Source organism: Delphinus delphis, chromosome 8, assembly GCF_949987515.2.
Source record: "Delphinus delphis chromosome 8, mDelDel1.2, whole genome shotgun sequence".
NCBI lineage: Eukaryota > Metazoa > Chordata > Mammalia > Artiodactyla > Delphinidae > Delphinus > Delphinus delphis.
Genome location: NC_082690.1, coordinates 63,384,053 through 63,410,882, shown reverse-complemented (window position 1 = coordinate 63,410,882; position 26,830 = coordinate 63,384,053). Strand labels below are relative to the sequence as shown.

The window sequence follows — 26,830 nt, the reverse complement described above, 5'->3', positions numbered from 1 at the left end:
TGCTGTTTGATATTATGTGCAGCTGGGAGGCCTCTTGTGGACCAGTGTCCTGAAGTTGGCTCTCCCACCTCAGAGGCACAGCACTGAGTCCTGGCTGCAGCACCAAGAGCCTTTCATCCACAGGGCTCCTTAATTTGGGATGATTCCTTGTCTATTCAGGTATTCCACAGATGCAGGGTATATCAAGTTGATTGTGGAGCTTTAATCCGCTGCTTCTGAGGCTGCTGGGAGAGATTTCCCTTTCTCTTCTTTGTTCTGACAGTTCCCAGGGGCTCAGCTTTGGATTTGGCCCCGCCTGTGCGTGTAGGTCGCCGGAGGGCGTCTGTTCTTTGCTCAGACAGGACGAGGTTAAAGGAGCCGCTGATTCGGAGGCTCTGGCTCACCCAGGCCGGGGGGGTAGGGAGGGTCACGGAGTGCGGGGCGGGCCTGCAGCGGCAGAGGCCGGCGTGACGTTGCAGCCTGAGGCGCGCCGTGCGCTCTCCCGGGGAGCCGTCCCTGGATCCCGGGACCCTGGCAGTGGCGGGCTGCACAGGCTCCCCGGAGGGGCGCGTGGCTAGTGACCTGTGTTCGCACACAGGCCTCCTGGCGGCGGCAGCAGCGGCCTTAGCGTCCCATGTCCGTCTCTGGGCTCCGCACTCTTAGCCGCGGCTCGCGCCCGTCCCTGGAGCTCTCTCAAGCAGCGTTTTTAATCCCCTCTCCTCGTGCACCAGGAAACAAAGAGGGACATAAAAGTCTCTTGCCTCTTCGGCAGGTCCAGACCCCTCCCCGGACTCTCTCCCGGCCAGCCGCGGCGCACCAACGCCCTGCAGGCTGTGTTCACGCCGCCAACCTCAGTCCTCTCCCGGCGCTCCGACAAAAGCCGAGCAGGCAAGCCTCTCGGCTGGTGAGTGCCGGTCGGCCCCGATCCTCTGCGCTGGAGTCTGTCCGCTTTGCCCTCCGCACCCCTGTTGCTGTGCTCTCCTCCGCGGCTCCCAAGCTCCCCCACTCCGCCTCCCGAATCTCCACCCGCGAAGGGGCTTCCTAGTGTGTGGACACTTTTCCTCCTTCACAGCTCTCTCCCGCTGGTGCAGGACCCGTCCCTATCCTTTTGTCTCTGTTTAGTTTTTTCTTTTGCCCTAACCAGGTACGTGGGGGGTTCCTTGCCTTTTGGGAGGTCTGAGGTCTTCTGCCAGCGTTCAGTAGGTGTTCTGTAGGAGTTGTTCCGCGCGTAGATGTATTTCTGGTGTATCTGTGGAGAGGAAGGTGATCTCCGCGTCTTACTCTTCTGCCATCTTCCCGGAAGTCTCCAGGATAGCTTTTTTATGGCTGAGTAATATTCCATTGTGTTTGTGTATGTATACATTATGATATATGTGTGTGTGTGTGTATATATATATATATATATACAATATTTTCTTTATCCATTCATCTGTTGATGGACACTTAGGTTATTTCCATGTCTTGGATATTGTGAATAATGCTGCAATAAACATGGGAGTGCATGTATCTCTTTGAGATGATGTTTTCATTTCCTTCAGGTATATATCCAGAAATGGGATTGCTAGATCATATGATAGTTCTATTTTAACTTTATTCTTGATTCAGTCTTGATAAGTTGTATGTTTCTAGCATTTATGTATTTTTTCTAGGTTATCCAATTTGTTCACACATAATTGTTTGTGTAATCCCTTATAATACCTTTTATTTCTGAGGCATCCACTTTTTTTTAAATAAATTTATTTATTTTTGGCTGCATTGGGTCTTCGTTGCTGTGCATGGGCTTTCTCTAGTTCGGCGAGCGGGGCTACTCTTAGTTGCGGTGTGTGGGCTTCTCATTGCAGTGGCTTCTCTTGTTGTGGAGCACGGGCTCTAGGTGTGTGGGCTTCAGTAGTTGTGGCTTGTGGGCTCTAGAGCACAGGCTCAGTAGTTGTGGTGCACGGGCTTAGTTGCTCTACTGCATGTGGGATCTTCCTGGACCAGGGATCAAACCCGTGTCCCCTGCATCGGCAGGTGGATTCTTAACCACTGCACCACCAGGGAAGTTTCTTCTTTCATTTATGATTTTATTTATTGAGCCCTCTTTTTTCCCTAGTCTAGCTACAGATTTCTCTATTTTGTTTATTTTTTAAAATACAACTCTTAATTTTGTAGATTTTTAAAATTATTTTTCTATTCTCTATTTCTGCTATGATCTTTAATTAATTAATTTTTTTTGAGTTATGAGTTATGTTTTATTTGGGACAAAGTGAGGACTATGGCCCAGGAGACAGCATTTCAGATAGCTCTGAGAAACTGCTCCGAAGAGACTGGGGGGAAAGGTCAGTATATATGTGAATTTGGTGAAAGGGCGGTACATGCAATGAAGCACACATTTTTTTGCAGACGGTTTCTGCTAGTCATGAGGAGCAGACGTCATCATGAAGGATTTTAGTGCTTTTCTAGTTATGAGGAGATATAAGAATTGGGCTCATAAAATCGACTCCTGAAAATATCTAACTATCTGAAGACCTGTTCACCCAGTTCTTTCCAGAGCACAGAGTGCCTCATTTCTCCTCTCCACCCTGAACTCCTTTCAGGGAGTATTGAAAGTCATCTGCTATGATTTTTATTTTTTCCTGCCTTCTGCTTGGGTTTAGTTTTTTCTTCTTTTTCTAGTTCCATGGGATGTAAAGTCAGGTTGTTTATTTTAAATTTTTCTTCTTTTTTAATGTGATATTTATCACTCTAAACTTCCTTTTTGGTACTGCTTCAGCTGCATATCCTAAGTTGCATTTCCCTTTTCATTTGTCTCAAGGTTTTTTTTTCACATCTTTATTGGAGTATAGATGCTTTACACTGTTCTGTTAGTTTCTCCTGTACAACAAAGTGAATCAGCTATATGTATGTATGTGTGTGTGTGTGTGTGTATATATATATATATATATATATATATATATATCCCCATATCCCCTCCCTCATGAGCCTCCTCCCACCCTCCCTCTCCCATCCCTCTAGGTCGTCAGAAAGCATAAAGTTGATCTCCTTGTGCTATGCAGCAGCTTCCCACTAGCCATCTATTTTACATTGGGTAGTGTATATATGTCAATGCTACTCTCTCACTTCATCCCAGCTTCCCCTTCCCCCGCTGTGCCCTCAAGTCCGTTCTCTACGTCTGCATCTTTATTCCTGCCCAGCCACTAGGTTTGTCAGTACCGTTTTTTAAAATTCCATATATATGTGTTAGCATACAGTATTTGTCTTTCTCTTTCTGACTTATTTCACTCTGTATGACAAATTCTAGGTCCATCCACCTCACTACAAATAACTCAATTTCATTCCTTTTTATGGTTGAGTAATATTCCATTGCATATATGTGCCACATCTTCTTTATCCATTCATCTGTTGATGGACATTTAGGTTGCTTTTATGTCCTGGCTATTATAAATAGTGCTGCAATGAACATTGGGGTGCATGTATCTTTTTGAATTATGGTCTTCTCAGGGTATATGCTCAGTAGTGGGATTGCTGGGTCATATGGTAGTTCTATTTTTAGTTTTTTAAGGAACCTCCATACTGTTCTCCACAGTGGCCGTATCAATTTACATTCTCACCAACAGTGCAGGAGGGTTCTCTTTTCTCCACACTCTCTCCAGCATTTATCTGTAGATTTTTTGATGATGGCCGTTCTGACTGGTGTGAGGTGATACCTCGTTGTGGATTTGATATGCATTTCTCTAATAATTAGTGATGTTGAGCATCTTTTCATGTGCCTCTTGGCCATCTGTATGTCTTCTTTGGAGAAATGTCTATTTAGGTCTTCCTACCATTTTTGGATTGGATTGTTTGTTTTTTTGATATTGAGCTGCATGAACTGCTTGTGTATTTTGGAGATTAATCCTTTGTCAGTTGGTTCATTTGCAGATATTTTCTCCCATTCTGAGGGTTGTCTTTTTGTCTTGTTCATGGTTTCCTTTGCTGTGCAAAAGCTTTTAAGTTACATTAGGTCCCATTTGTTTATTTTTGTTTCTATTTCCCTTACTCTAGGAGGTGGATCAAAAAGGATCTTGCTGTGTTTTATGTCATAGAGTGTTCTGCCTATGTCTTCCTCTAAGAGTTTTATAGTGTCTGGCCTTACATTTAGGTCTTAAATCCATTTTGAGTTTATTTTTGTGTATGGTGTTAGGGAGTGTTCTAATTTCATTCTTTTACATGTAGCTGTCCAGTTTTCCCAGCACCACACCACTATCCTGTTATTGAAGAGGCTGTATTTTCTCCATTGTATACTGTTGCCTCCTTTATCAAAGGTGACCATATGTACGTGGGTTTATCTTAGGGCTTTCTATCCTGTTCCATTGATCTATATTTTTGTGCCAGTACCATACTGTCTTGATTACTGTAGCTTTGTAGTATAGTCTGAAGTCAGGGAGCCTGATTCCTCCATCTCTGTTTTTCTTTTTTAAGAGTGCTTTGGCTATTCGGGGTCTTTTGTGTTTCCATACAAATTGCAAAATTTCTTGTTCTAGTTCTGTGAAAAATGCCATGGGTAATTTGACAGGGATTGCATTGAGCCTGTAGATTGCTTTGGGTAGTATAGTCATTTTCACAATACTGATTCTTCCAATCCAGGAGCATGGTATATCTCTCCATCTGTTTATGTTATCTTTGATTTCTTTCACCAGTATTTTATAGTTTTCTGAGTACAGGTCTTTTCCCTCCTTAGGTAGGTTTATTCCTAGGTATTTATTCTTTTTGTTGCGATGGTAAATGAGATTGTTTCCTTCATTTCTCTTTCTGATCTTTTGTTGGTAGTGTGTAAGAATGCAAGAGATTTCTGTGCATTAATTTTGTATCCTGCAACCTTACTAAATTCATTGATTAGTTCTAGTAGTTTTCTGGTGATATTTTTAGGATTTTCTATGTATAGTATAATGTCATTGTCAAACAGTGACAGTTTTACTTGTTTCCCTATTTGTATTCCTTTTATTTCTTTTTTGTCTCGGATTGCCATGGCTAGGACTTCCAATACTATGTTGAATAATAGTGGCAAGAGTGGACATCCTTGTCTTGTTCCTGATCTTAGAGGAAATGCTTTCAGTTTTTCACCATTGAGAGTGATGTTTGCTGTGGGTTTGTCATATATTTCTTTTATTATGTTGAAGTAGGTTCCCTCTATGCTCACTTACTGGAGAGTTTTTATCATAAATGCGTGTTGAATTTTGTCAGAAGCTTTTTCTGCATCTGTTGAGATGATCATATGGTTTTTATTCTTTAATTTGTTAATATGGTGTATCACATTGATTGTTTTGCGTATATTGAAGAATACTTGCATCCCTGGGATAAATCCCACTTGATCATGGTGTATGATCCTTTTAATGTATTGTTGGATTCTGTTTGTTAGTATTCTGTTGAGGATTTTTGCATCTATATTCATGAGTGATATTGGTCTGTAATTTTATTTTTTTGTAGTATCTCTGTCTGGTTTTGGTATCAGGGTGATGGTGGCCTCATAGAATGAGTTTGGGAGTGTTCCTTCCTCCGCAGTTTTTGGAAGAGTTTGAGAATGATGGGTGTTAGCTCTTCTCTAAATGTTTGATAGAATTCACCTGTGAAGCCATCTGGTCCTGGACTTTTGTTTGTTGGAAGATTTTTAATCACAGTTTCAATTTCATTACTTGTGATTGGTCTGTTCATATTTTCTGTTTCTTCCTGGTTCAGTCTTAGAAGGTTATACCTCTCTAAGAATTTGTCCATTTCTTTCACGTTGTCCATTTTATTGGCGTAGAGTTGCTTGTAGTAGTCTCTTAGGATGCTTTGTATCTCTGCAGTGTCTGTTGTAACTTCTGCTTTTTCATTTCTAATTTTATTGATTTGAGTCCTGTGTCTCTTTTTCTTGATGAGTTTGGCTAATGGTTTATCAATTTTGTTTTTCTTCTCAAAGAACGAGCTTTTAGTTTTATTGATCTTTGCTGTTGTTTTCTTTGTTTCTATTTCATTTATTTCTGCTCTGATCTTTATGATTTCTTTCCTTCTGCTAACTTTGAGTTTTGTTTGTTCTTCTTTCTCTGGTTCCTTTAGGTGTAAGGTTAGATTGTTTGTTTGAGATTTTTCTTGTTTCTTGAGGTAGGCTTGTATTGCTATAAACTTCCCTCTTAGAACTGCTGTTGCTGCAGCCCATAGGTTTTGGATCATCGTGTTATCATTGTCATTTTTCTCTACGTATTTTTTTATTTCCTTTTTGACTTCTTCAGTGATCTCTTGGTTATTTAGTAATGTATTGTGTAACCTCCATGTGTTTGTGTTTTCCCCCTGTAATTGATTTCTAATCTCATAGTGTTGTGGTCAGAAAAGATGCTTGATAGGATTTCAATTTTCTTAAATTTACTGAGGCTTGATTTGTGACCCAGGATGTTATCTATCCTGGAGAAGGTTCCATGTGCACTTGAGAAGAAAGTGTAATCTGCTGTTTTGGGATGGAATTTCCTATAAGTATCAATTAAATCTATCTGGTCTGTTGTGTCATTTAAAGCTTGTGTTTCCTTATTCATTTTCTGTTTGGATGATCTGTCCATTGGTGTAAATGAGGTGTTAAAGTCCCCCACTATTATTGTGTTACTGTCGATTTCCTCTTTTATAGCTGTTAGTATTTGCCTTATGTATTGAGGTGCTCCTATTTTGGGTGCATAAATATTTATAATTGTTATGTTTTCTTCTTGGATTGATCCTTTGATCATTATGTAGTGTCCTTATCTCTTGTAACAGTCTTTATTTTAAAGTCTGTTTTATCTGATATATGAGTATTGCTACTCCAGCTTTCTTTTGATTTCCATTTGCATGGAATATATTTTTCCATCCCCTCACTTTCAGTCTGTATGTGTCCCTAAGTCTGAAGTGGGTCTCATGTAGACAGCATATGTACAGGTCTTGTTTTTGTATCCATTCAGCCAGTCTCTGTCTTTTGGTTGGAGCATTTAATACATTTACATTCAAGGTGATTATTGATATGTATGTTCCTATGACCATTTTCTTAATTGTTTTGGGTTTGTTTTTGTAGGTTCTTTTCTTCTCTTGTATTTCCCACTTAGAGAAGTTCCTCTAGCATTTTTTGTAGAGCTGGTTTGGTGATGCTGAATTCTCTTAGCTTTTGCTTGTCTGTAAAGCTTTTGATTTCTCCATTGAATCTGAATGAGATCCTTGCCAGGTAGAGTAATCTTAGTTGTAGGTTTTTCCCTTTCATCTCTTTAAATATGTCCTGCCGCTTCCTGTGTCTTGCAGGGTTTCTGCTGAAAGATCAGCTGTTAACCTTATGGGGATTCCCTTGTATGTTGTTTGTTGCTTTTCCCTCGCTGCTTTTAATATTTTTTCTTTGTATTTAATTTTTAAAAATTTGATTAATATGTGTTTCATCATGTTTCTCTTTGGGTTTATCCTGTATGGGACTCTTTGTGCTTCCTGGACTTGATTGACTATTTCCTTTCCCATATTAGGGAAGTTTTTGACTATAATCTCTTCAAATATTTTCTCAGACCCTTTCTTTTTCTGTTCTTCTTCTGGGACCCCTATAATTCAAATGTTGGTGTGTTTAGTGTTGTCCACAGGTCTCTGAGACTGTCCTCAATTCTTTTCATTCCTTTTTCTTTATTCTGCTCCCTGGCAGTTATTTCCACCATTTTATCTTCCAGCTCACTTATCCTTTCTTCTGCCTCAGTTATTCTGCTATTGATTCCTTCTAGAGTATTTTAAATTTCAGTTACTGTGCTGTTCATCATTGTTTATTTGCTCTTTAGTTCTTCTAGGTCCTTGTTAAACGTTTCTTGTATTTTCTCCATTCTGTTTCCATGATTTTGGATTATCTTTACTATCGTTATGAATTCTTTTTCAGGTAAGTTGTCTATTTCATCTTCATTTATTTGGTCTTGTAGGGTTTTACCTTGCTCCTTCATCTGTAACATATTGTTTTGTAGTTTCATTTTTTTTTTTTGATGGGTGCGGCTATATTCCTGTCTTACTGTTTACTTGGCCTGAGGTGTACAGCACTGGAGTTTGCAGGCAGTTGGGTAGAGCCAGGTCTTGGTGCCAAGATGAGGACCTCCAGGAGGTTTCACTCTGATTAATATTCCCTGAGGTCTGAGGTCCTCTGTTAGTCCAGTGGTTTGGACTCAGCACTCCCACCACAGGAGCTCGCGCCTGACCTCCAACCTGGGAACCAGGATCCTGCAAGCCATGTGTTGTGGCCAAAAAAAAGATAAAAAGAAAAAACGGAGCAGTACAATAATAAAGGATAAAAAATAAAATAAAATTAGAAAGATAAAAAATGTATTAGGAAAAATAAAAATACAATTGAAACAACTGTAACAAGGTAAAACAAAACCTGAACAGAAAAAAGAGGAAAAAAAAAATAGGGAACAAGCCAAAAGGAGCAGAACAGTAACAAAGTGTAAAGAATAAAATAAAATTAGAAAAATAAAAGATTTATTAGAATAAATAAAAATATAAATGAATCAACAGCAAGGTAAAACAGAACCCCAATCTAAGAGGAAAAAAGAAAAAAAAAAGCCTTGTCTATGGGGGCAGAGTTTAGGCGGGGGCGGGGTGGAACTTAGGCAGAGGCAGGGTTTAGGGTGGGGCGAGACCTCTGCTTAGGACCTGTGTGGAAGGGGAGAGGCAGCACGTCCAAAGGGGGGCCTCCCGAATGTGGTGTTCCAGAGTTTGGAGGTAAGGTCCTGGATGAGGGTGTGTGGGTGGGGTTTAGGCCCAGCAAGGTAGGAGGGGGTCCCAGATGGGGTCTCTGAGTGTAGATGTAGGGCCCTGGGTGGGGGCGTAGGGGTGGGGCTTGGGCTCTGCACAGAAGGAGGGAGGCTCCGAGGGCAGAGGATTAGGCTTGGGAGCCCAACAGGCTCCCCGGTGCCTAAGTGGACAGGGAACGCGCTGGCCACTTTCCCTCGCGTTCCTCTGTGCCCCACCCCCGGGTCTCCCCCATCCCCCCTGGACCCCAACCATAGGTGTGTCCCAGTGGGTGTAGGAACTCCTTCCCTCCCCCAGCGCCCCTCAGGGCTGCTGGTCCCAGAGGTCTGGCCTTTAGTTTTGCTCTCAGATCCCTCCCTCCCACTCCCTCAGGACCCACACGCCTGGAGTGGGCCTTGGTGGGCAGAGCATCAGATCTGGGATCTTGGCAGGCTCCTGGGGGCCCAAGTGGTCAGGGGAAACTTGGCCACACTCGCTTTTAATCCTCTGCCCCCCCAGTGGTCCCCCAATTTCCCCCTTCGGGTGTGGGATCCCTTCCCCTCCTCCAACTGCCCCTCAGGGGCACCAGTCCCCTCCCGCCTCCACTTTTCCTCCCTTCTCTCCCTAACACCCCACGTCCTACCTGGTCACTGGCGTTTCCTCCCGTCCCCTTAGGTGTCCGTGGTTCGTCACCGGTGCCTGGTAGGTGCCCTAGTGTGGAGACGTGAATTCTGTGTCCTCCTAGTCCACCATCTTGACCTCAAGATATTTTTATATTTTCTTTTGATATCCTCTTTGACTCAGTGGTTGTTCAACAGTGTGTTATTTCATTTCTATGTATTTGTGAGTTTTCCCCTTTTCTTGCTGTCATTGATTTCAAGTTCCATTCCACTGTGGTTGGAAAATATACTTAGTATAATTTCGATTTTCTTAAATTTGTTAAAACTTTTTGTGACCTAATACATGATCATTCCTGAAGCATATTCCGTCTGCTTGAGAAGAATGTGTTTTCTTCTGCTGTTGGATGAAAAGTCCTGTATGTGTCTGTTAGGCCCATTTGGTCTATAGTATTGTTCAAATACACTGTTTCTTATTGATCTTCTGTCAAAATGTTCTATCCATTATTGAAATTGAAGTATTTAAAAATACTATGATTGTATTGTTGTCAATTTCTTCTTTCAGATTTATCAATATTTGTTTCATATAATTAGGTGTTTTGATGTTGAGTTCATATATATTTATAATTGTTATATTTTCCCGTTGAAGTGATCCTTCTATCATTATGTAATCATCCTTCTTGTTTCTAGAGACAAAAGTCTTTTTGACCTAAAGTCTACTTTGATATTAGCAGAGCCACTAAAGTGAATTTTTTGATTTTTATATGGATCTTGATTTTTTATTCATTCAGCTATTCTGTCTTTTTACTGGGGAGTTTAATCCATTTACATTTAAAGTGATTATTGATGGAGGATTTACTGTTGCCATTTGTTAACTATTTTCAGTTTATCTGATAGTTATTGTATCCCACTTTTTCTCTCTTGCTGTCTTTCTTCATCTCGTTATGTGTGTATTTTTAAATTGATATGTTTTGATTCCTTTCTCTTTTTCTTTTGTGTAACTAAGGAGTTTACATAAAATATCTTACAGTTATAATGACCTATTTTAAGCTGATAACAACTTTACTACAAAAGTTGATCACAAATCTAGTCTCAATTTTTTTTTCAGGTATTTAAATCTTTCATTATACATCCTTTGTCAACAATATATATAACTTGAATGAATATAGCCAAAATTTTGGAAAATAAACAATATATTTGTAAATAATACAAAATTTAAGAAAGAAATCATGGTAAAAATTAGATGTGTTCAGTTAGATAACTAAAATACAACACGTTAAATCTTACTGGACACCACTAAACAACTATAAGGAAATTTATAACCATAAATGCTATATTGCAAAAAAAGACTGAAAATTATGAAAATGTCTTTCTCAAGCCTTCTCAAGTATTTAAATAAAGAACTTTAAATTAAACCCAAAGAAGTAAAGAATAAAATAATAAAGATGAATATAAGTTTATGAAATAGAAAATTAATGTACAATACAGAAAGGCACAAATCAAAAGTTCATCCTTTGAAAATGCTAATAAAATTGATAAACCACTAGCAAGATTTATTAATATATATAGAAAATACAATATTGAGATGAAAAGGGAGCAACATTACAAATCTTACAGAAAATAAAAATAAGATATAATTTTAAAATATAAAGGAATTGGAAAACTAATTTGAAGAATGTGTTAACAAAAATGACAAAGAAATAAACTGAGAAACTAAATATTTCTGTATTCTTTAATGAAAATGAGCCTTACAGTGAAAAACTTTTCCACAAAACTGGAAAGCCCAGATGGCTTCAGCATTGAAGTCTTACAGATATTACAGGAATAAATATCACTTATCCTGTAAAAGTTCTTTTGAGAATAGACAACAAAGAAACCCTTTCCAAATCATTTTTATATTTTGATACCCCCACCTGAAAATTTCATTTCAAGAATGGGAGATGATAGGCCAAATTCTCTCATGAACATAGATGCAAGCATCCTAAACCAAGTATTAGCAAATCAAATCCAACGATAATAAAATGGATAAAAGAGCAACCAAAGTTGGGTTTATTCCAGGAATTCTAGATTAATTTAGTATTCATAAATCAATCAAAGTTGTACTTGCATCTCTGAATTAGGATGTACAAAGATGTGAAAAACATTTGATCATACGGTAACAAGATAAACCTTGATGAAATGAAAATCATACCCATATATTTGATGAACCAGTAGAGGATTCAAGAAAGCCTTAATGATGGGGCTTCCCTGGTGGCGCAGTGGTTGAGAGTCCACCTGCTGATGGAGGGGACGCGGGTTCGTGCCCCGGTCCGGGAAGATCCCACATGCTGTGGAGCGGCTGGGCCCGTGAGCCATGGCCATTTAGCCTGCGCGTCCGGAGCCTGTGCTCCGCAATGGGAGAGGCCACAGCAGTGAGAGGCCCACGTACCGCAAAAAAAACCAAACAGAAAAACCAAAAAAACACCTGATGAATTGACATCCATATAGGTGAGCAGGTTGCACACCTAAGGACAAGTGCATAGTCTTGTCTGTCATTGAGAGACAATTTGAAGGGATGAGAAGGCATCAGCCAATTCTTGGGTGACAGTGTAAACTGTCTGGACAGATAGAAATTTAGAAGAAAGCCAAATGCAAAGACAAATCATTTCACCCCAAAATTCCCTTCCCTTATGCTCCAAGCATGTTACCTAAAGCAGCAACAGAGGAGGAGCTGATAATAAGAGAGAAATCATATAGTCCCACACAGCTTCACAGCAAATAGATGTTATTGCATTCATAGATGAAAAAAAAAAATCTAAAATTGCTGTTCAATGCTTAGTTTCAGAAGTATAAAGCCTCTAGAAGATAACATGAGAGACTATCTTTATGACCTTGGATTAGGCAAAGATTTCTTGAACTTGTCACTAAAACATTAAACATTAAAAAAAATTGATAAATTAGACCATTAAAATTAAAACTTTTGTTCATCAAAACATACAGCTAAGAGAGTGACAAGGCATGCTTCAAAATAAGGGTATACCTTTTATGTATAAATCTGACAAAAGGATTTGTAGACAGATTATAAGAACAAATAAATAACAAAAGTTCAATCTGAGAATAAAAGTGGTAAAAGACCTGATGGTACATTATACAAAAAAGGACATACAAATAGCTGATAAATATATATATTTTAAAATGCTTAACATAAGAGGCCCAGGGAGATGAGAGTGAACACTGCGTACTTGTTTATGAAAAATTGTGTCTATCCCTGGATTTTATGGTGATATCCTTTTTTTAAAAAAAGAAATTTATTTATTTACTTGGTTGTGCTGGGTCTTTGTTGCAGCAGGTGGGCTCCTTAGTCACGGCTCTAGGGCTCCTTAGTCGCAGCTCGCTGACTCCTTAGTTACGGCAAGTGGGCTCCTAGTTGCAGCATGCGTGTGGGATCTAGTTCCCTGACCCGGGTTTGAACCCGGGCCCCCTGCATTGGGAGCGTGGAGTCTTCACCACTGTGCCACAGGGGAGGTCCTGATGTTATCCTTTTTAACAACTGTGGATACATAACTTTTTGTCTACCAAAGAGCTGAGTCACTGGGACTCCTTTAAGCCAGCTCTTTCCATAGATTGTCTTCATATCCCTGACCCTTGTGGTTGGACCGGTCCTTGTGGTTCTTTTTTTTTTTTTTTTTTTTTTTTGGAGTAAAATTGCTTTACAATGTTGTGTTAGTTTCTGCTGTACAATAAAGTGAATCAACTATATGTATACCTATATCCCCTCCCTCTTGGACCTCCCTCCCATCCTTCCCACCCCACCCATCTAGGTCGTCACGAATTGGGAGATTAGGTTTGACATAAATATGTTAAAGTGTAAAATGTATAGCTAGTGGGAACCTGCTGTATAGCACAGGGAGTTCAGCTCGGTGCTCTGTGACGACCTTGTGGTTCTTATTGCAAGATGCCTTCAGCAATAACCATCAGGAAACTTTGAAAGAGACAAAGCTTGTTACTTACAAGTTCTGGAAATCATGTAGCACACCTGGCGTCGCACAGGGTCATGGGATAGAGTGAGAGAGAGAGAGATCTTAGGGTTCTGCTTTTATTGGGGTAGAGAATGGGAGCCTAGGGTTTAACGGGCTCACTCTTTATTGGTGACTTTGAAACATAAGAGCAGGAATGTAAAGCAAGTGAAGAGAAAATACAAGTAGTCCAAATGGTCAGTTATCTAAGGAGCTTGGGAGTGGGGGTCAGCCTGGTTCTTTAGTTGTGTGGCTGGCAATGTTTATTCAAAATATCTGAAATGGCTGCCTCAGTCACTAAAGCTTGAATCTGACACTTGCCTTTTACCAAAGCAAACAGACAAATAACACCAGCCGTCAGGGCTTATGCTGCACACCTAGAATAAGGCAGTGACAGAAGTGGTAGCAATAAACACCTTCTTGAGAGATATTACAAAGAAAGATGGCATGCATATTTCATGCCGGCATCAGCCTGAGCATCTTAATCTGTAATTTTATGCCCTGGAAATACCAGCTAGCTTGCTGAAAGAAAGCTCCACTGGGCCTCAGCCCCCTCCGCACCACCACTCCCCAGCAGTTTTTCCTACTACTCAAAGGCTTGTCTGCAAAGGTTCAAAGACAGACCTTTGCAAGCCAACCTTTGCAAACAAACCTTTGAGTAGTAGGAAAAACTTAACGGAACTCTCAAAGGCTAAGCCTTCAGAGTTCCTTCTTTGTTATCTGGACCTAGTCTCCTGGTGGCAATACTGTGGAATTATTTTGGTCTGGCTTACATTAGGTGGGAATGAAACTTTTCTAGATCCCAGCATCACTATTTCCAAAGATAATGATAACCCTGTATAAGAGACACCAAGTCTTCCATAGAAAGTAACCTGGCCTGTCAACACCACCATCAGTTGCATTTCCAATTGAGTTCATGATACCTTCTGAGATGTTAATTTACAAGGTGATATTTTTTTAAATGTATAATTTAACAGAAGAAAAAGAAAACACCCTCTAATCAGACTCCCTAAATAATGAACAGAGGAGAGGAAAAAGTGTAACTATGTTTCTCCAGGTAGCTTCATCCTGAAATATACACACTTAATTTGAACCCAGCAGATTTTTGTGAAAATGCTATACTTTGTGACTCTAGAAAATTATAAATTAAAGCTGGCATTAATCGACATTCAGGTATTTTATATTTAAGATAGTTCTTCACATAAAATAAGACTAATGGACAACATAAACGCCTATCACATATGTTCCTGAAATTATTGTTTTGTAGTTTCTGGATTCACATTGTATTCATTTCAAAATGACTGATGTATTCTAGCTATCAATTTTCTCATGGCCTCTTTCGCCTCTTTGTTCCTCAGACTGTAGATCAGAGGGTTCAACATGAGGATCCCCACTGTGTAGAAGACAGACACCACTTTAATATGTTCAGGTGAGTGGCTCGACTTCGGTATGATGTAAACAAATGTGACTGTCCCATAAAACAAAGTAACTGCAGTGAGGTGGGAAGTGCAAGTAGAGAAGGACTTGTGCCTTCCCTCTGTAGAGTGTATCTTCAGGATTGAGTGGAGGATGTACAGATATGAAACTGTTTTGGTGAACAGTGTGATTACAGTGATTGACCCAGCTGAGATAGCAGGAGATATTTCAGCAACATAAACATGGGTACAAGAAAGCTTCTCTAATGATGGCAGGTCACGGAAGAAATGGTTGATTTTATTTGGTCCACAGAAACTCAGACACAATAAACATCCAATAAATGATGAAGCATTCACACATCCTCCCAGATAGGAAGCAATCAGTAAGATGATGCAGACCCTGGGAGACATGTGTGTAGAGTAGAGAAGTGGGAAGCAGATGGCCACATAACGATCATAGGCCATGGCAGCCAACAGGAAGCACTCAGCTGTTCCAGAGATAACATCAGAGCCAAGCTGAGCTATGCAGCCAGTGACAGGATAGTAGTTCTTTCTTTTAGGGAACTCACAATTATAATAGGTGTGACTGATGGAGTACCCAAGATCCACAGAGACCAAATGGCTGAGGAAAAGGTACATTGGGGTGTGGAGCTGAGGGCTTCTTTGGATTAACATGATTATGCTGGTATTGCCCAACATGGTAGCAACATAGATTCCAAGAAAAACCACAAAGAAGATGGAACAAAGTATAGGATTCTCTGTTAACCCTAAAATAATGAATTCTGTCATCATTGTGTGGTTTCCAAGCTCTGTCTTATTTGAAATGATGCCTGTTGAAATAAAACCCAGTGGATATTAAAATGAATTGAATGATCTCATAGTTAATATATTTACTTTACCAGCCAACCTATCAGAAAATCAAAACATCGACCTCACTGTTGTCTAATGCTTTCACTTTACAAAATGTTTCCAAATGTATTTACATTATGCATGATTTGAGAATATTAATGTCCATTACCTTAAGGCCAGAGATACTCACAAAGGGACCAATGACTCAGATCAGAACACAGCACTCACGTTTGTATCATTTGATCAATTCAGGTTGTTGAATGAACACTTACAGCAATTGTATTATTAATTATACTTTAGGTACTGTATAGACCTAACAAAAGAATACATTTCATAGTCATACATGAGTAAGGTATATATTAGAATATGTTGACAAAATGCCTACATGTGTATATTATACCAGCCACATGAGCGCAAAAGAGTAATATACAAATGTAAAAAATATCAAGAAGTCTTTTCACCTAACAAAAAATCAATGAGTAGTTTTAATCATAAAAATGCAAAAATTGGGGCTTCCTTGGTGGCGCAGTGGTTGAGAGTCCGCCTGCCAGTGCAGGGGACACAGGTTCACACCCCGGTCTGGGAAGATCCCACAGGCCGCTGAGCGGCTGGGCATGTGAGCCATGGCCGCTGAGCCTGTGCGTCCAGAGCCTGTGCTCCACAATGGGAGTGGCCACAACAGTGAGAGGCCCGTGTACCACAAAAAATAATAATAATAATAAAAAATAAAAAATTTTTCCAACAAACAAAAGCCTAGGACCAGATGGCTTCACAGGCGAATTCTATCAAACATTTAGAGAAGAGCTAACACGTACCCTTCTCAAACTCTTCCAAAATGTAGCAGAGGGAGGAACACTCCCAAACACATTCGACGAGGCCACCATCACTCTGATACCAAAACCAGACAAAGATGTCACAAAGAAAGAAAACTACAGGCCAATATCACTGATGAACATAGATGCAAAATCCCCAACAAAATACTAGCAAACAGAATCCAACAGCACATTAAAAGGATCATACACCAGGATCAAGTGGAGTTTATCCCAGGAATGCAAGGATTCTTCAGTATATGTAAATCAATCAATGTGATACACTATATTAACAAATTGAAGGAGAAAAACCATACGATCATCTCAATAGATGCAGAAAAAGCTTTGGACAAAATTCCAAAAACCCTCCAGAAAGTAGGCATAGAGGGAACTTACCTCAACATAATAAAGGCCACACCTGGCAAACCTACAGCCGACATTGTTCTCAATGGTGAAAAACTGAAACCATTTCCTCTAAGGTCAGGAACAAGACTAGGTTGCCCATTCTCACCACTATGTTCAACATAGTTTTGGAAGTTTTAGCCACAGCAATCAGAGAAGAAAAAGAAATAAAAGGAATCCAAATCAGAAAAGAAGAAGTAAAGCTGTCACTGTTTGCAGATGACATGATACTATACATAGAGAATCCTAAAGATGCTACCAGAAAACTACTAGAGCTAATCAATGAATTTGGTAAAGTAGCAGGATACAAAATTAATGCACAGAAATCTCTTGCATTCCTATACACTGATGCTGAAAAATATTAAAGAGAAATTAAGGAAACACTCCCATTGACGATTGCAACAAAAGGAATAAAATACCAGGAATAAACCTACGTAAGGAGGCAAAAGACCTGTATGCAGAACAATATAAGACACTGATGAAAGAAATTAAAGATGATACAGACAGATGGAGAGATATACCATGTTCTTGGATTGGAAGAATCAACATTGTGAAAATGATTCTACTGCCCATAGCAATCTACAGATTCAATGCAATCCCTTTCAAACTACCAGTGGCATTTTTCACATAACTAGTACAAAAAAATTCACATTTTGTATGGAAACACAAAAGACCCCGAATAGCCAAAGCAATCTTGAGAAAGAAAAACAGAGCTAGAGGAATCAGGCTCCCTGACTTCAGACTATACTACAAAGCTACAGTAATCAAGACAGTATGGTACTGGCACAAAAACAGAAATATAGATCAATGGAACAGGATAGAAAGCCCAGAGATAAACCCACACACATATGGTCACCTTATTTTTGATAAAGGAGGCAAGAATATACAATGGAGAAAAGACAGCCTCTTCAATAAGTGGTGCTGGGAAAACTGGACAGCTAACATGTAAAAGAATGAAATTAGAACACTCCCTAGCACCATACACAAAAATAAACTCAAAATGGATTAAAGACCTAAATGTAAGGCCAGACCCTATAAAACTCTTAGAGGAAAACATAGGAAGAACAGTCTATGACATATATCACAGCAAGATCCTTTTTGACCCACCTCCTAGAGAAATGGAAATAAAAACAGAAACAAATGGGACCTAATGTAACTTAAAAGCTTTTGCACAGTGATGGAAAACAAAAACAAGATGAAAAGACAGCCCTCAGAACGGGAGAAAATATCTGCAAATGAAGCAACTGACAAAGGATTAATCTCCAAAATTTACAAGCAGCTCATGCAACTCAATATCAAAAAAACAAACAACCCAATCCAAAAGTTGGAGGAAGATCTAAATAGACATTTCTCCAAAGAAGGCATACAGATTTCCAACAAACACATGAAAGGATGCTCAACATCACTAATCAGACCCATTAGTGAAATGGTCTCTAAACCCCATTAAAGAAATGCAAATCAAAACTACAATGAGGTAACACCTCACACCTGTCAGAATAGCCATTATCAAAAAATGTACAAACAATATATGCTGAAGAGGGTGTGGAGAAAAAGGTACCCTCTAACACTGTTGGTGGGAATGTAAATTGATACAGCCACTATGGAGAACAGTATGGAGGTTCCTTAAACAACTAAAAATAGAACTGTTATATGGCCCAGCAGTCCCACTGCTGGGCATATACCCTGAGAAAACCATAATTCAAAAAGAGTCATGTACCACAATGTTCATTGCAGCTTTGTTTACAATAGCCAGGACATGGAAGCAACCTAAGTGTCCATCAACAAATGAATGGATAAAGAAGTTATAGTTCATATATACAATGGAATATTACTCTGCCATAAAAAGAAACGAAATTGAGTTATTTGTAGTAAGGTGGATGGACATAGAGTCTGTCATACACAGTGAAGTAAGTCAGAAAGAGAAAAACAAATAACCGTATGCAAATACATATATATGGAATCTAAATATATATATATATATATATATATGTATATAGTTCTAAAGAACCTAGGGGCAGGACAGAAATAAAGATGCAGATGTAGAGAATGGACTTGAGAACACGGGGAGGGGGTAGGGTAAGGTGAGACTAAGTGAGAGAGTAGCATGGACATATATACACTATGAAATGTAAAGTTGATAGCTAGTGGGAAGTAGCCACGTAGCACAAGGAGATCAGCTCAGTACTTTGTGGACACCTAGAGGGGTGGGATAGGGAGGGAGATGCAAGAGGGAGGAGATATGGTGATATATTTATATGTATAGCTGATTCACTTTGTTATAAAGCAGAAACTAACACACCATTGTAAAGCAATTATACTCCAATAAAGATGTTAAAAAAAAAAAAAAGGTGAATCAGCACTCTAGCATTTACTAGTTGTGTAGCCTTGGGAAAGTCTATGAAAGTCTATTTGAATCTTATATTCCATAATTGAAAATATGGATAAAAACATATTTATCCAAATATAAACAAAGATTGGGATTTTCTTGAATATCTAGTGGAATGATATTCTATGGGATTATTTAGATTGTAATATGTACGTTACTTCACAATGATGCTAGAAATATTAGTTGATCATCTTTGGAGGATGCCAGGAAATGAACTCATTATTCTTCAAAATGATTCATAGAGAAAAAAGAAAACCAAGGATTTGTTTTCACATATCAAATATACTCTAAGGTGCTTCTATAACTGATGAAAGGAAAACCTTTATAAAATAGTTCTAGTTGATAAACACAGAAGGAATGATAAAATTACAATATCATCATTTTTTAACCACTAATGAAATAATGGATCTAGGCAATGATTTTCAAGGGCTGTTTAAAGTCATTAAATGAAAAGAATATGAAGGACTTTATACTGAATTAATCTGAACCTACTTACTAATTTTAAAATCATAGAAAAGACAGCCAGATATTATGTGCCTCATGATATGATGCAATAGGAAATATACAGCCCTACTATAAAATTTCTTGCCAAAAATCTAACCTCAATGTGATTAAGACTATCTAGATGTACCTATCAGTTCACAGTTCACACAGGGGTCATAAAGGCAATAGCTATGTAATCTGCGAAGCACATAATGTAGAAAATTCTATAGGACTAAATAACCAATTTCTTCAAGAAAAATAATTGCAAAAACAAGAGAGAAGGAAGCTGTAGCTTAACAATTAGATACAGCAACTGAATGAAATGGGTAGACCTTTAGATTTTAACTCACTGCAATTGTAAAAAATATATATATATTGTAAGACAATTGGAAAAATTCAAACACCAAATATTTGATATTAAAGAATTATCATTTTTTTGATTTACTAATGCTATTGTGGTTATGTTTTTAATGAGTCCTTATATATAAGAGATATATACTGGGCTTCCCTGGTGGCGCAGTGATTGAGATCCAACCACTGGCGCAGTGGTTGGCAGGTTGAGCCTGCCGATGCAGGGGACGCAGGTTCGTGCCCCGGTCTGGGAAGATCCCACATGCCGTGGAGCAGCTGGGCCCGTGAGCCATGGCCACTGAGCCTGCGTGTCCAGAGCCTGTGTTCCGCAACGGGAGAGGCCACAACAGTGAGAGGCCCGCGTACCACAAAAAAAAAAAAAAAAGATATATATTGAATTGTTTATAGATGAAATAAAATAATGCCTGGGATTTGTTTCAAAAGAAGATTACAGATGGAAAATGCTAAAGACACAACCAAAATACTACTAGATCTCATCAATGAATTTGGTAAAGTTGCCGGACACAAAATCAGTATACAGAAATCTTTTTCATTTCTATATGCTAACAATGAACTATTAGAAAGAGAAATTAAGAGAACATTCCCATTTACCACTGCATCAAAAAGAATAAAATAAAACTAGAAAGAAATCTAATTAAGGAGTTAAAAGACCTGTACTCTAAAAACTATAATACACTGACCAAGAAACTGAAGACAATACAGATGGAAGATACAACTTGTTCATGGACCGGAATAATTATTATTTTTAAAATGAGCATACTATCAAGGTAATATATAGATTGAATGCAATCCCTATAAACATGGCATTTTTCACAGAACTATTTAGGGAAAAAATAGTTCTAAAATTTGTATGGAAATACAAAACCCCCAAATAGCCAAAACAATGTTTAGAAAGAACAACAAAGCTGGAGGTATCAACGCTCCTTGATTTCAAACTGTACTACAAAGCTACAGTCATCAAAACAGTATGGTGCTGGCACCAAAACACACACATAGATCAATGGAACAGAATAGAGAGCCCAGAAATATGACCACTTATGGTCAATTAATCTACAACAAAGGAGGCAATACTATATACAGGGAAGAGACAGTCTCTTCAATAAATGATGCTGGAAAAACTGGACAGCTGCATGTAAAAGAATGAAATTAGAACATTTTCTCACACTATATACAAAAATAAACTCAAATGGACTAAAGACCTAAATGTAAGACTGAAAAAACATAAAACTGCTAGAAGAAAACATAGGCAGAACACTCTTTTACATATATTGTAGTAATATTTTTTGGATCTGTCTCCTAAGGCAAAGGAAACAAAGCAAAAATAAACAAAGGGGACCTAAGTAAACCAAAAAGCTTTTGAACTGCAAAGGAAACCATCGAAGTTGTGGAATATATATATATATATATATATATATACACACATACATACATATAATGGAATATTACTCAGCCATAAAAAGAATGAAATTTTGCCATTTGCAACAGCATGAATGGACTTCGAGGATATTATGTTTAGTGAAATAAGTCAGACAGAGAAAGACATACTGTGTGTTATCACCTGTATGTGGAACCTAAAAAATAAGATGAATATAACAAAACAGAAACAGACTCACAGATACGGAGAATAAACTAGTGGTTACCAGTAAGGAGATGGAAAAGGGTAGAGGCAGGATAAGAGTAGGGGATTAAGGGGTACAAACTACTATGTATAAAATAAATGAGCTGGAAGGATATATTGTACAGCACAAAGAATATAGCCAATATTTTATAACAACTTTAAATGGAGTATAATCTATAAAAACTTTGAATCACTATGTTGTACGTCTGAAACTAATGTAATATTGTAAGTTAACTATACTTCAAAAATATGTATAAGATCATAGAGTTGTGAGAAAGTTGTAAAAGAAAGAAAATGGGCCAAATGTGGGTTGTTGTTGAAGCAGAGTGATAGGTACATGGAGGTTAATTATACTATTCTCTCTACTTTTTAGAGATTTTAAGTTTTCCATCACAAAAAGGTGAAAGGATAACCAACCAAGTAGAAATATGAGCAAAGGATACAAAACTGCAATGCATGGAAAAATAAACACTAATTACTGTTAAATACATTTGATGTCACCGATAATTAGGCAAACTAAAAATTAACAACTGTGGCTTATTTGTGCACATAATGAGAAATTTGATGCAGCAGCTCCACAAAATATTAGGTTCCTAGACTTCTATCTTCCCACTCAGCCATCTTTACCTTGTGCTTCTTGCTTTGGGGCTACAGAATGGTTGCTCCAGCGTTAACCATTTTGTTCATTTTTCAGGAAGGAGGAAGGGAAAAAGTCCAGAGCCAAAATGTTTATGTCAGCTGAGTCCATCTAACCTTTTTATAGAACATTCCATGAACCCTAAATCAACAACAAGAACTGAGTAACAAGGCCTCATCATATGCAAGGGAAGCTGGAAAATGTGTTTTGTTTTGTTTTTAAATTGGGCACTTTGAAGAACCCAACAAAATCAGGGTTGTTTCCAAGAAAAAAAAGGGAGACTATATATTGGATAGACAACTAGATACCTTCACCATATAATCTCAAATTAGTCATTACTGTTGTTACTTTATGCTTGATTAGATTTGCATACAGTTTACCCATTTTTTCTTTATTCATCATTTCCTCTTATATCCCTCTCCTTCCTCCTGGACTTAATTTCTGTCTTCTGATGTACTTTCTGCATTAGTGGCTCTCTTAGCAATGGTATGCTGTTAGTAAATCCTTTCAAGTGTTTTTTTTTTTCCTAAAAATATCTTTATTTCACTCTTATTCTTAGATGATCACTTAGCTGGGCATAAAATTCTAAGTTGATAGTTATTTTTGCTCAGCACTTTGGAGATACTATTTTCTTACTGAATATTTGTGGATAAATCCTCAATTGGTGTTTGCGTGTCCTTCTTTTCATAAGGTTGTAGTCTTGACTGTTCCCTAAATTTGCAGTTCTCACCAAATTTTAGGTTTTAAAACTTATTTGCTTTGCATGTATATTAGTTGTATGTGTTATGTTCTTATAGATTTATTTTGTAGAAGGGCAAAATTTGCTACAAGAAAGGGATTTCTGGTTTGACAATGGCTGTTTGGGGCAGGTAATTTGTAAAAGGTGACAGAAAAAAACTCACATTCCGGTGTGCTCATACATGGCAATGGCCAATCCACAAGTGTTTCTTACACACTGACCACGTCCCCAAAACTCAGCCAAGGAAAAGGAAGATGAATGTAATCAGAGCCACTTCCCCCATACCACATCATCTACCAGGTTTAGAAGCAAAAGTGATTTAGTTTTTGCCTTCCAGAAACACACAAAAATGGTGAAAGAATGTGGATTCACAAATGCCTCAATGGACAGTATCCTAAATTGAGTTCCCGAGTGTGCTACCAAATTGTCTTCCCTCTAACACCTGGCTATAACCATCCATTTACATTTGGAAAACAAGAGAAAGATAAATGTTTTAGCATATTCTGATGGGATGTTTGCAAGCATGTAGGAAAGCCTATCCTTGCCAACAGGGACAACTTTGATATTCAATCCTCTTGTAGAAAGTGGAAACCAGTCACAAGAAGCAAGTAATGTTTGCAAATGGAAGCCTTCGGCACCAACCACTTGGCTAGCCAGATAGACTCTGGGGGAAGCAATGAATGGATGTGGGTGTAATAGGACATGTACTATTGCTTGAGCAAGACTATGCTTCTGTGGTTGACTCCCCACATCTTGCAAAGATCTTTGCAAGAAACCACATTCAGAAACATCATACGGACATGGTTGAATGCCTCGTGTCTTGGTTAATGAGTAACTTTGTTTTAAGTTGGTATATTGCTGCTCTCACAAGGCTTTCTGTTTTGGTTCTCTTTAGTCTCTCTAAAATTCCAGGGGAAAACTCTTGAGTTTCAAAATGCATATGAGCAAGAATAAGCTCATTTTACTGCTTGGAATGATCTGTTTGGAACAGAGTAAATCTGCAACTCTCTCTCTCCCCAAAGGTAAGTTCCAAATGATCTCTGTAACTACCTTTATCTGAAGAAATAAACTTTGCTGGCAATGGCTCTCACAGTTCCACTCCATATTCCTTTGGGAGAACAGGAGAGACAAATATATTTTGGAGATCTAATTAGTTTTCATGTAATTAATTTGGATTTCTCTCCTGCAATCATCATATTAAACTGAATAGAACATTAATGGAATACAACTTGGACAAGTTGCACTGATCTGGAGAAAACTGGAATTGTTCACTTATTTGGACACATTCCACAATCCCATCTCCTTTCATGTAGCAAATTCTGGAAATCAGCATAAATTTGGAAGCATTTGTAATCTTTTAAAAAATTATATTGCTGGGAAATATGAAGCATGTTTCCTGTAGTCTATTATTTATATATATGTAAATGGTCTTTTTTTCCTCAAGTAACATAATCTGAGAACAGTTCTTGGCAGGCTTCTTCGCAGTCAGATTTGTACTAACCTCAAGAATTATCATGTTTTCTATCTTTGCTTCAATTAGTTCAGGAAATACTAAATTTTGTGTCTAAGGTATTTATGATTCAGTCAACAGAAACAGCTAGAAAATAAGCTTTGATTCAATATTATACCTGTATTGGGTTCAGAATCAAAAGACAATGTTACATCCATGCTTTGTCATTAATTAGCTGTGTATTTCTTTGATTCTTCATTTTCCCATCAGTAATGTGAGGGTCATAGTGCTTGATTCACAGGCAGAGAATGGGGCTTAAATGAGAAGTTATTTGAAAGAGTTTTGTATATTTTAACATATTAATCTAAATAGCTATGCTTTCAAGGATATATTTTCAAGAAAAATCATTTGTTCTTCCAACTTTTATAAGTGTCTACTGTATGCTAGGAATGTGCTAAACCTTGGAAATACAGAGATGAATAAAACATAGGTTTTTTTTTTTTCCTTAAGTACTTCATAGTACAGTGAAGGAGACAAACAATTCATTATCATAATACTGCATGGCAGAAACTATAAGAGGGGAGAGGAACTACAGGGGAGAAACACTTAACACAGTTTGAGGAAATCAAGGAAGAGTTCTCAGTTGAAGTGATCTCCAAGCTGAAGAATAGGGATTAGAGAATTCAACTATGTAAAGAAGTGGGATTATTATGAGACAGGGCATGCTAGGCCCTCCTAGACAACATGTAGAAAAGAAGGACCTGCAGTAGGGACAGAGCATGGACCATCCTTAAATTACCAGGCAGTCTTCAGCATCTTAATCTAGCCCCTCTCTTAGCTGAAGAGTCAAAAACAAACAAAACAAACAAAAAAAAGCAGAACAAATATTGAGAATAAATAAGTAAATGCAACTTTTTCAAGGATAAGATCTTTTCCACAAAAAGGAAAGAGTTCTTTCTCCCATTACCTAGCAACCCTTCTACCCTAACGCCATTCTGGTGTGTGGATCAGGACACTGTCTTCCCTCTACTCCACTATCATTGAACAACCTGATACTTTCCACTCTTATAGCAAATTAAATCCAATATTTGACTGTGTGCCAGGCACACATGATCTCAGACTTAGTCTCTTGGGTGAAGCAGAGGAAAAGATGCAAACAAAATTACAGTCTAAGGCAGACTATAGTATTAACCATTCAACCAATTAATTGAGCAACTTCCATGAATCGGGAGCTGCACTAGATACTGTAGATACAGGTATTTCAAGATTAAGTTCCTATTTCTGAGGAGCTCACAGTCTGGTGGGGTTGAAGGATTACCATAAGAGCATGTGATAAATGTCACAGAAGCACAGAGTGCTGTGAGGAGCCTCTAAGGGGTCAGATGGCTCAGTATCAAAAGGGGACTGTATTCACGCTAACCCAGCGGAGATCTACCTCTGAGGCCCTAAATCTTCATGTCAGAAAAGTAGATCTCTTCATGATATGCACGTCCTATGTGAAAAAGTGGAACAACCCCTTGTACCGCAAATCACAGCAAATTCCACAAATAACTTAAAGCCATTTTATAGCATTGCCACATGCTCCATGTCTTATAGTATTTCTTGCTCAGAAGACTTTCCTGTACCCCTCAGTCCTAAGAGATATATCTAATCACTAAATTATCGTCTTTTTTCCCCCTAGCTCCCACTTGTGGGCAGAGTCTGGTTCAGTCACGGCCTTTGAATTACCTTAACATTTTCAGTCGCATTGTTGGGGGAAGACAAGTGGAAAAGGGTTCCTACCCTTGGCAGGTGAGTCTCAGGGAACATTCTCCTGTGGTTGGATTATGAGCTGTCTCAGGATTGGATCTCTCAGAACCCATGCTGCTCATCAGTATGCTCTCTTCTGCTTAGTTCATCACCAGAGATCTCATGAGTTAGTACAAGGATCCAAGACGTTCCTGATGTCCATCAGTTGACTTCTAGAAAAGGTGTGTTCAGAATAGTCACAAGCGCTGTTGGCTTGCTCCAAAATTTGGAAATGCCATCCCAGACTTTCAGTCCCTAATACAAAAACCCCGCTTCAAATTTATAATTTAAAAAATAATTTTCTGATTCAATAAATATATTTAAAACATACTTATCTTGTTATAGTTAAAGGTGATGAGGGAAGGTGTAGCCATAGGTCTACTTTTATGTTTGGGATGTAAGATTCATACCTATACCATAGGACCCTTCAGGGAATAATCAAGAGTGCTGCCTCCGTGGTAGTTAGTGTCCTAAGAATTCTGTCTCAATCTAATTTCCTGTTCCTCCTATGCCATAGAATGCCTTTGTGCTTCTGCCCTTAGCCTAAGGCATTTATTGTCTTTGAAAGTCTCCCAATTTTCTTTACCCTGG

General features: G+C 38.4%; 2 protein-coding genes across 2 annotated transcripts in view; one reads left to right on the top strand and one right to left on the bottom strand.

The window, feature by feature from the left end:
- Positions 1-14,583: 14,583 nt before the first annotated feature.
- LOC132429100 (olfactory receptor 5P4-like) lies at positions 14,584-18,524 on the bottom strand. The gene is made up of 2 exons (XM_060017303.2): positions 18,514-18,524; positions 14,584-15,517 (listed from the first exon to the last, which is right to left on the bottom strand). Exons 1-2 carry the CDS (start codon positions 18,522-18,524, stop codon positions 14,584-14,586), a joined length of 945 nt encoding a protein of 314 aa, XP_059873286.2.
- A 5,411-nt stretch (positions 18,525-23,935) lies between these two features.
- Positions 23,936-26,830, top strand: part of OVCH2 (ovochymase 2) — a 30,226-nt gene continuing 27,331 nt past the window's right edge. The window contains 2 exon segments of the mRNA XM_060019677.2: positions 23,936-24,023; positions 26,133-26,242. Coding sequence (XP_059875660.2) covers positions 23,936-24,023; positions 26,133-26,242 — 198 coding nt within the window.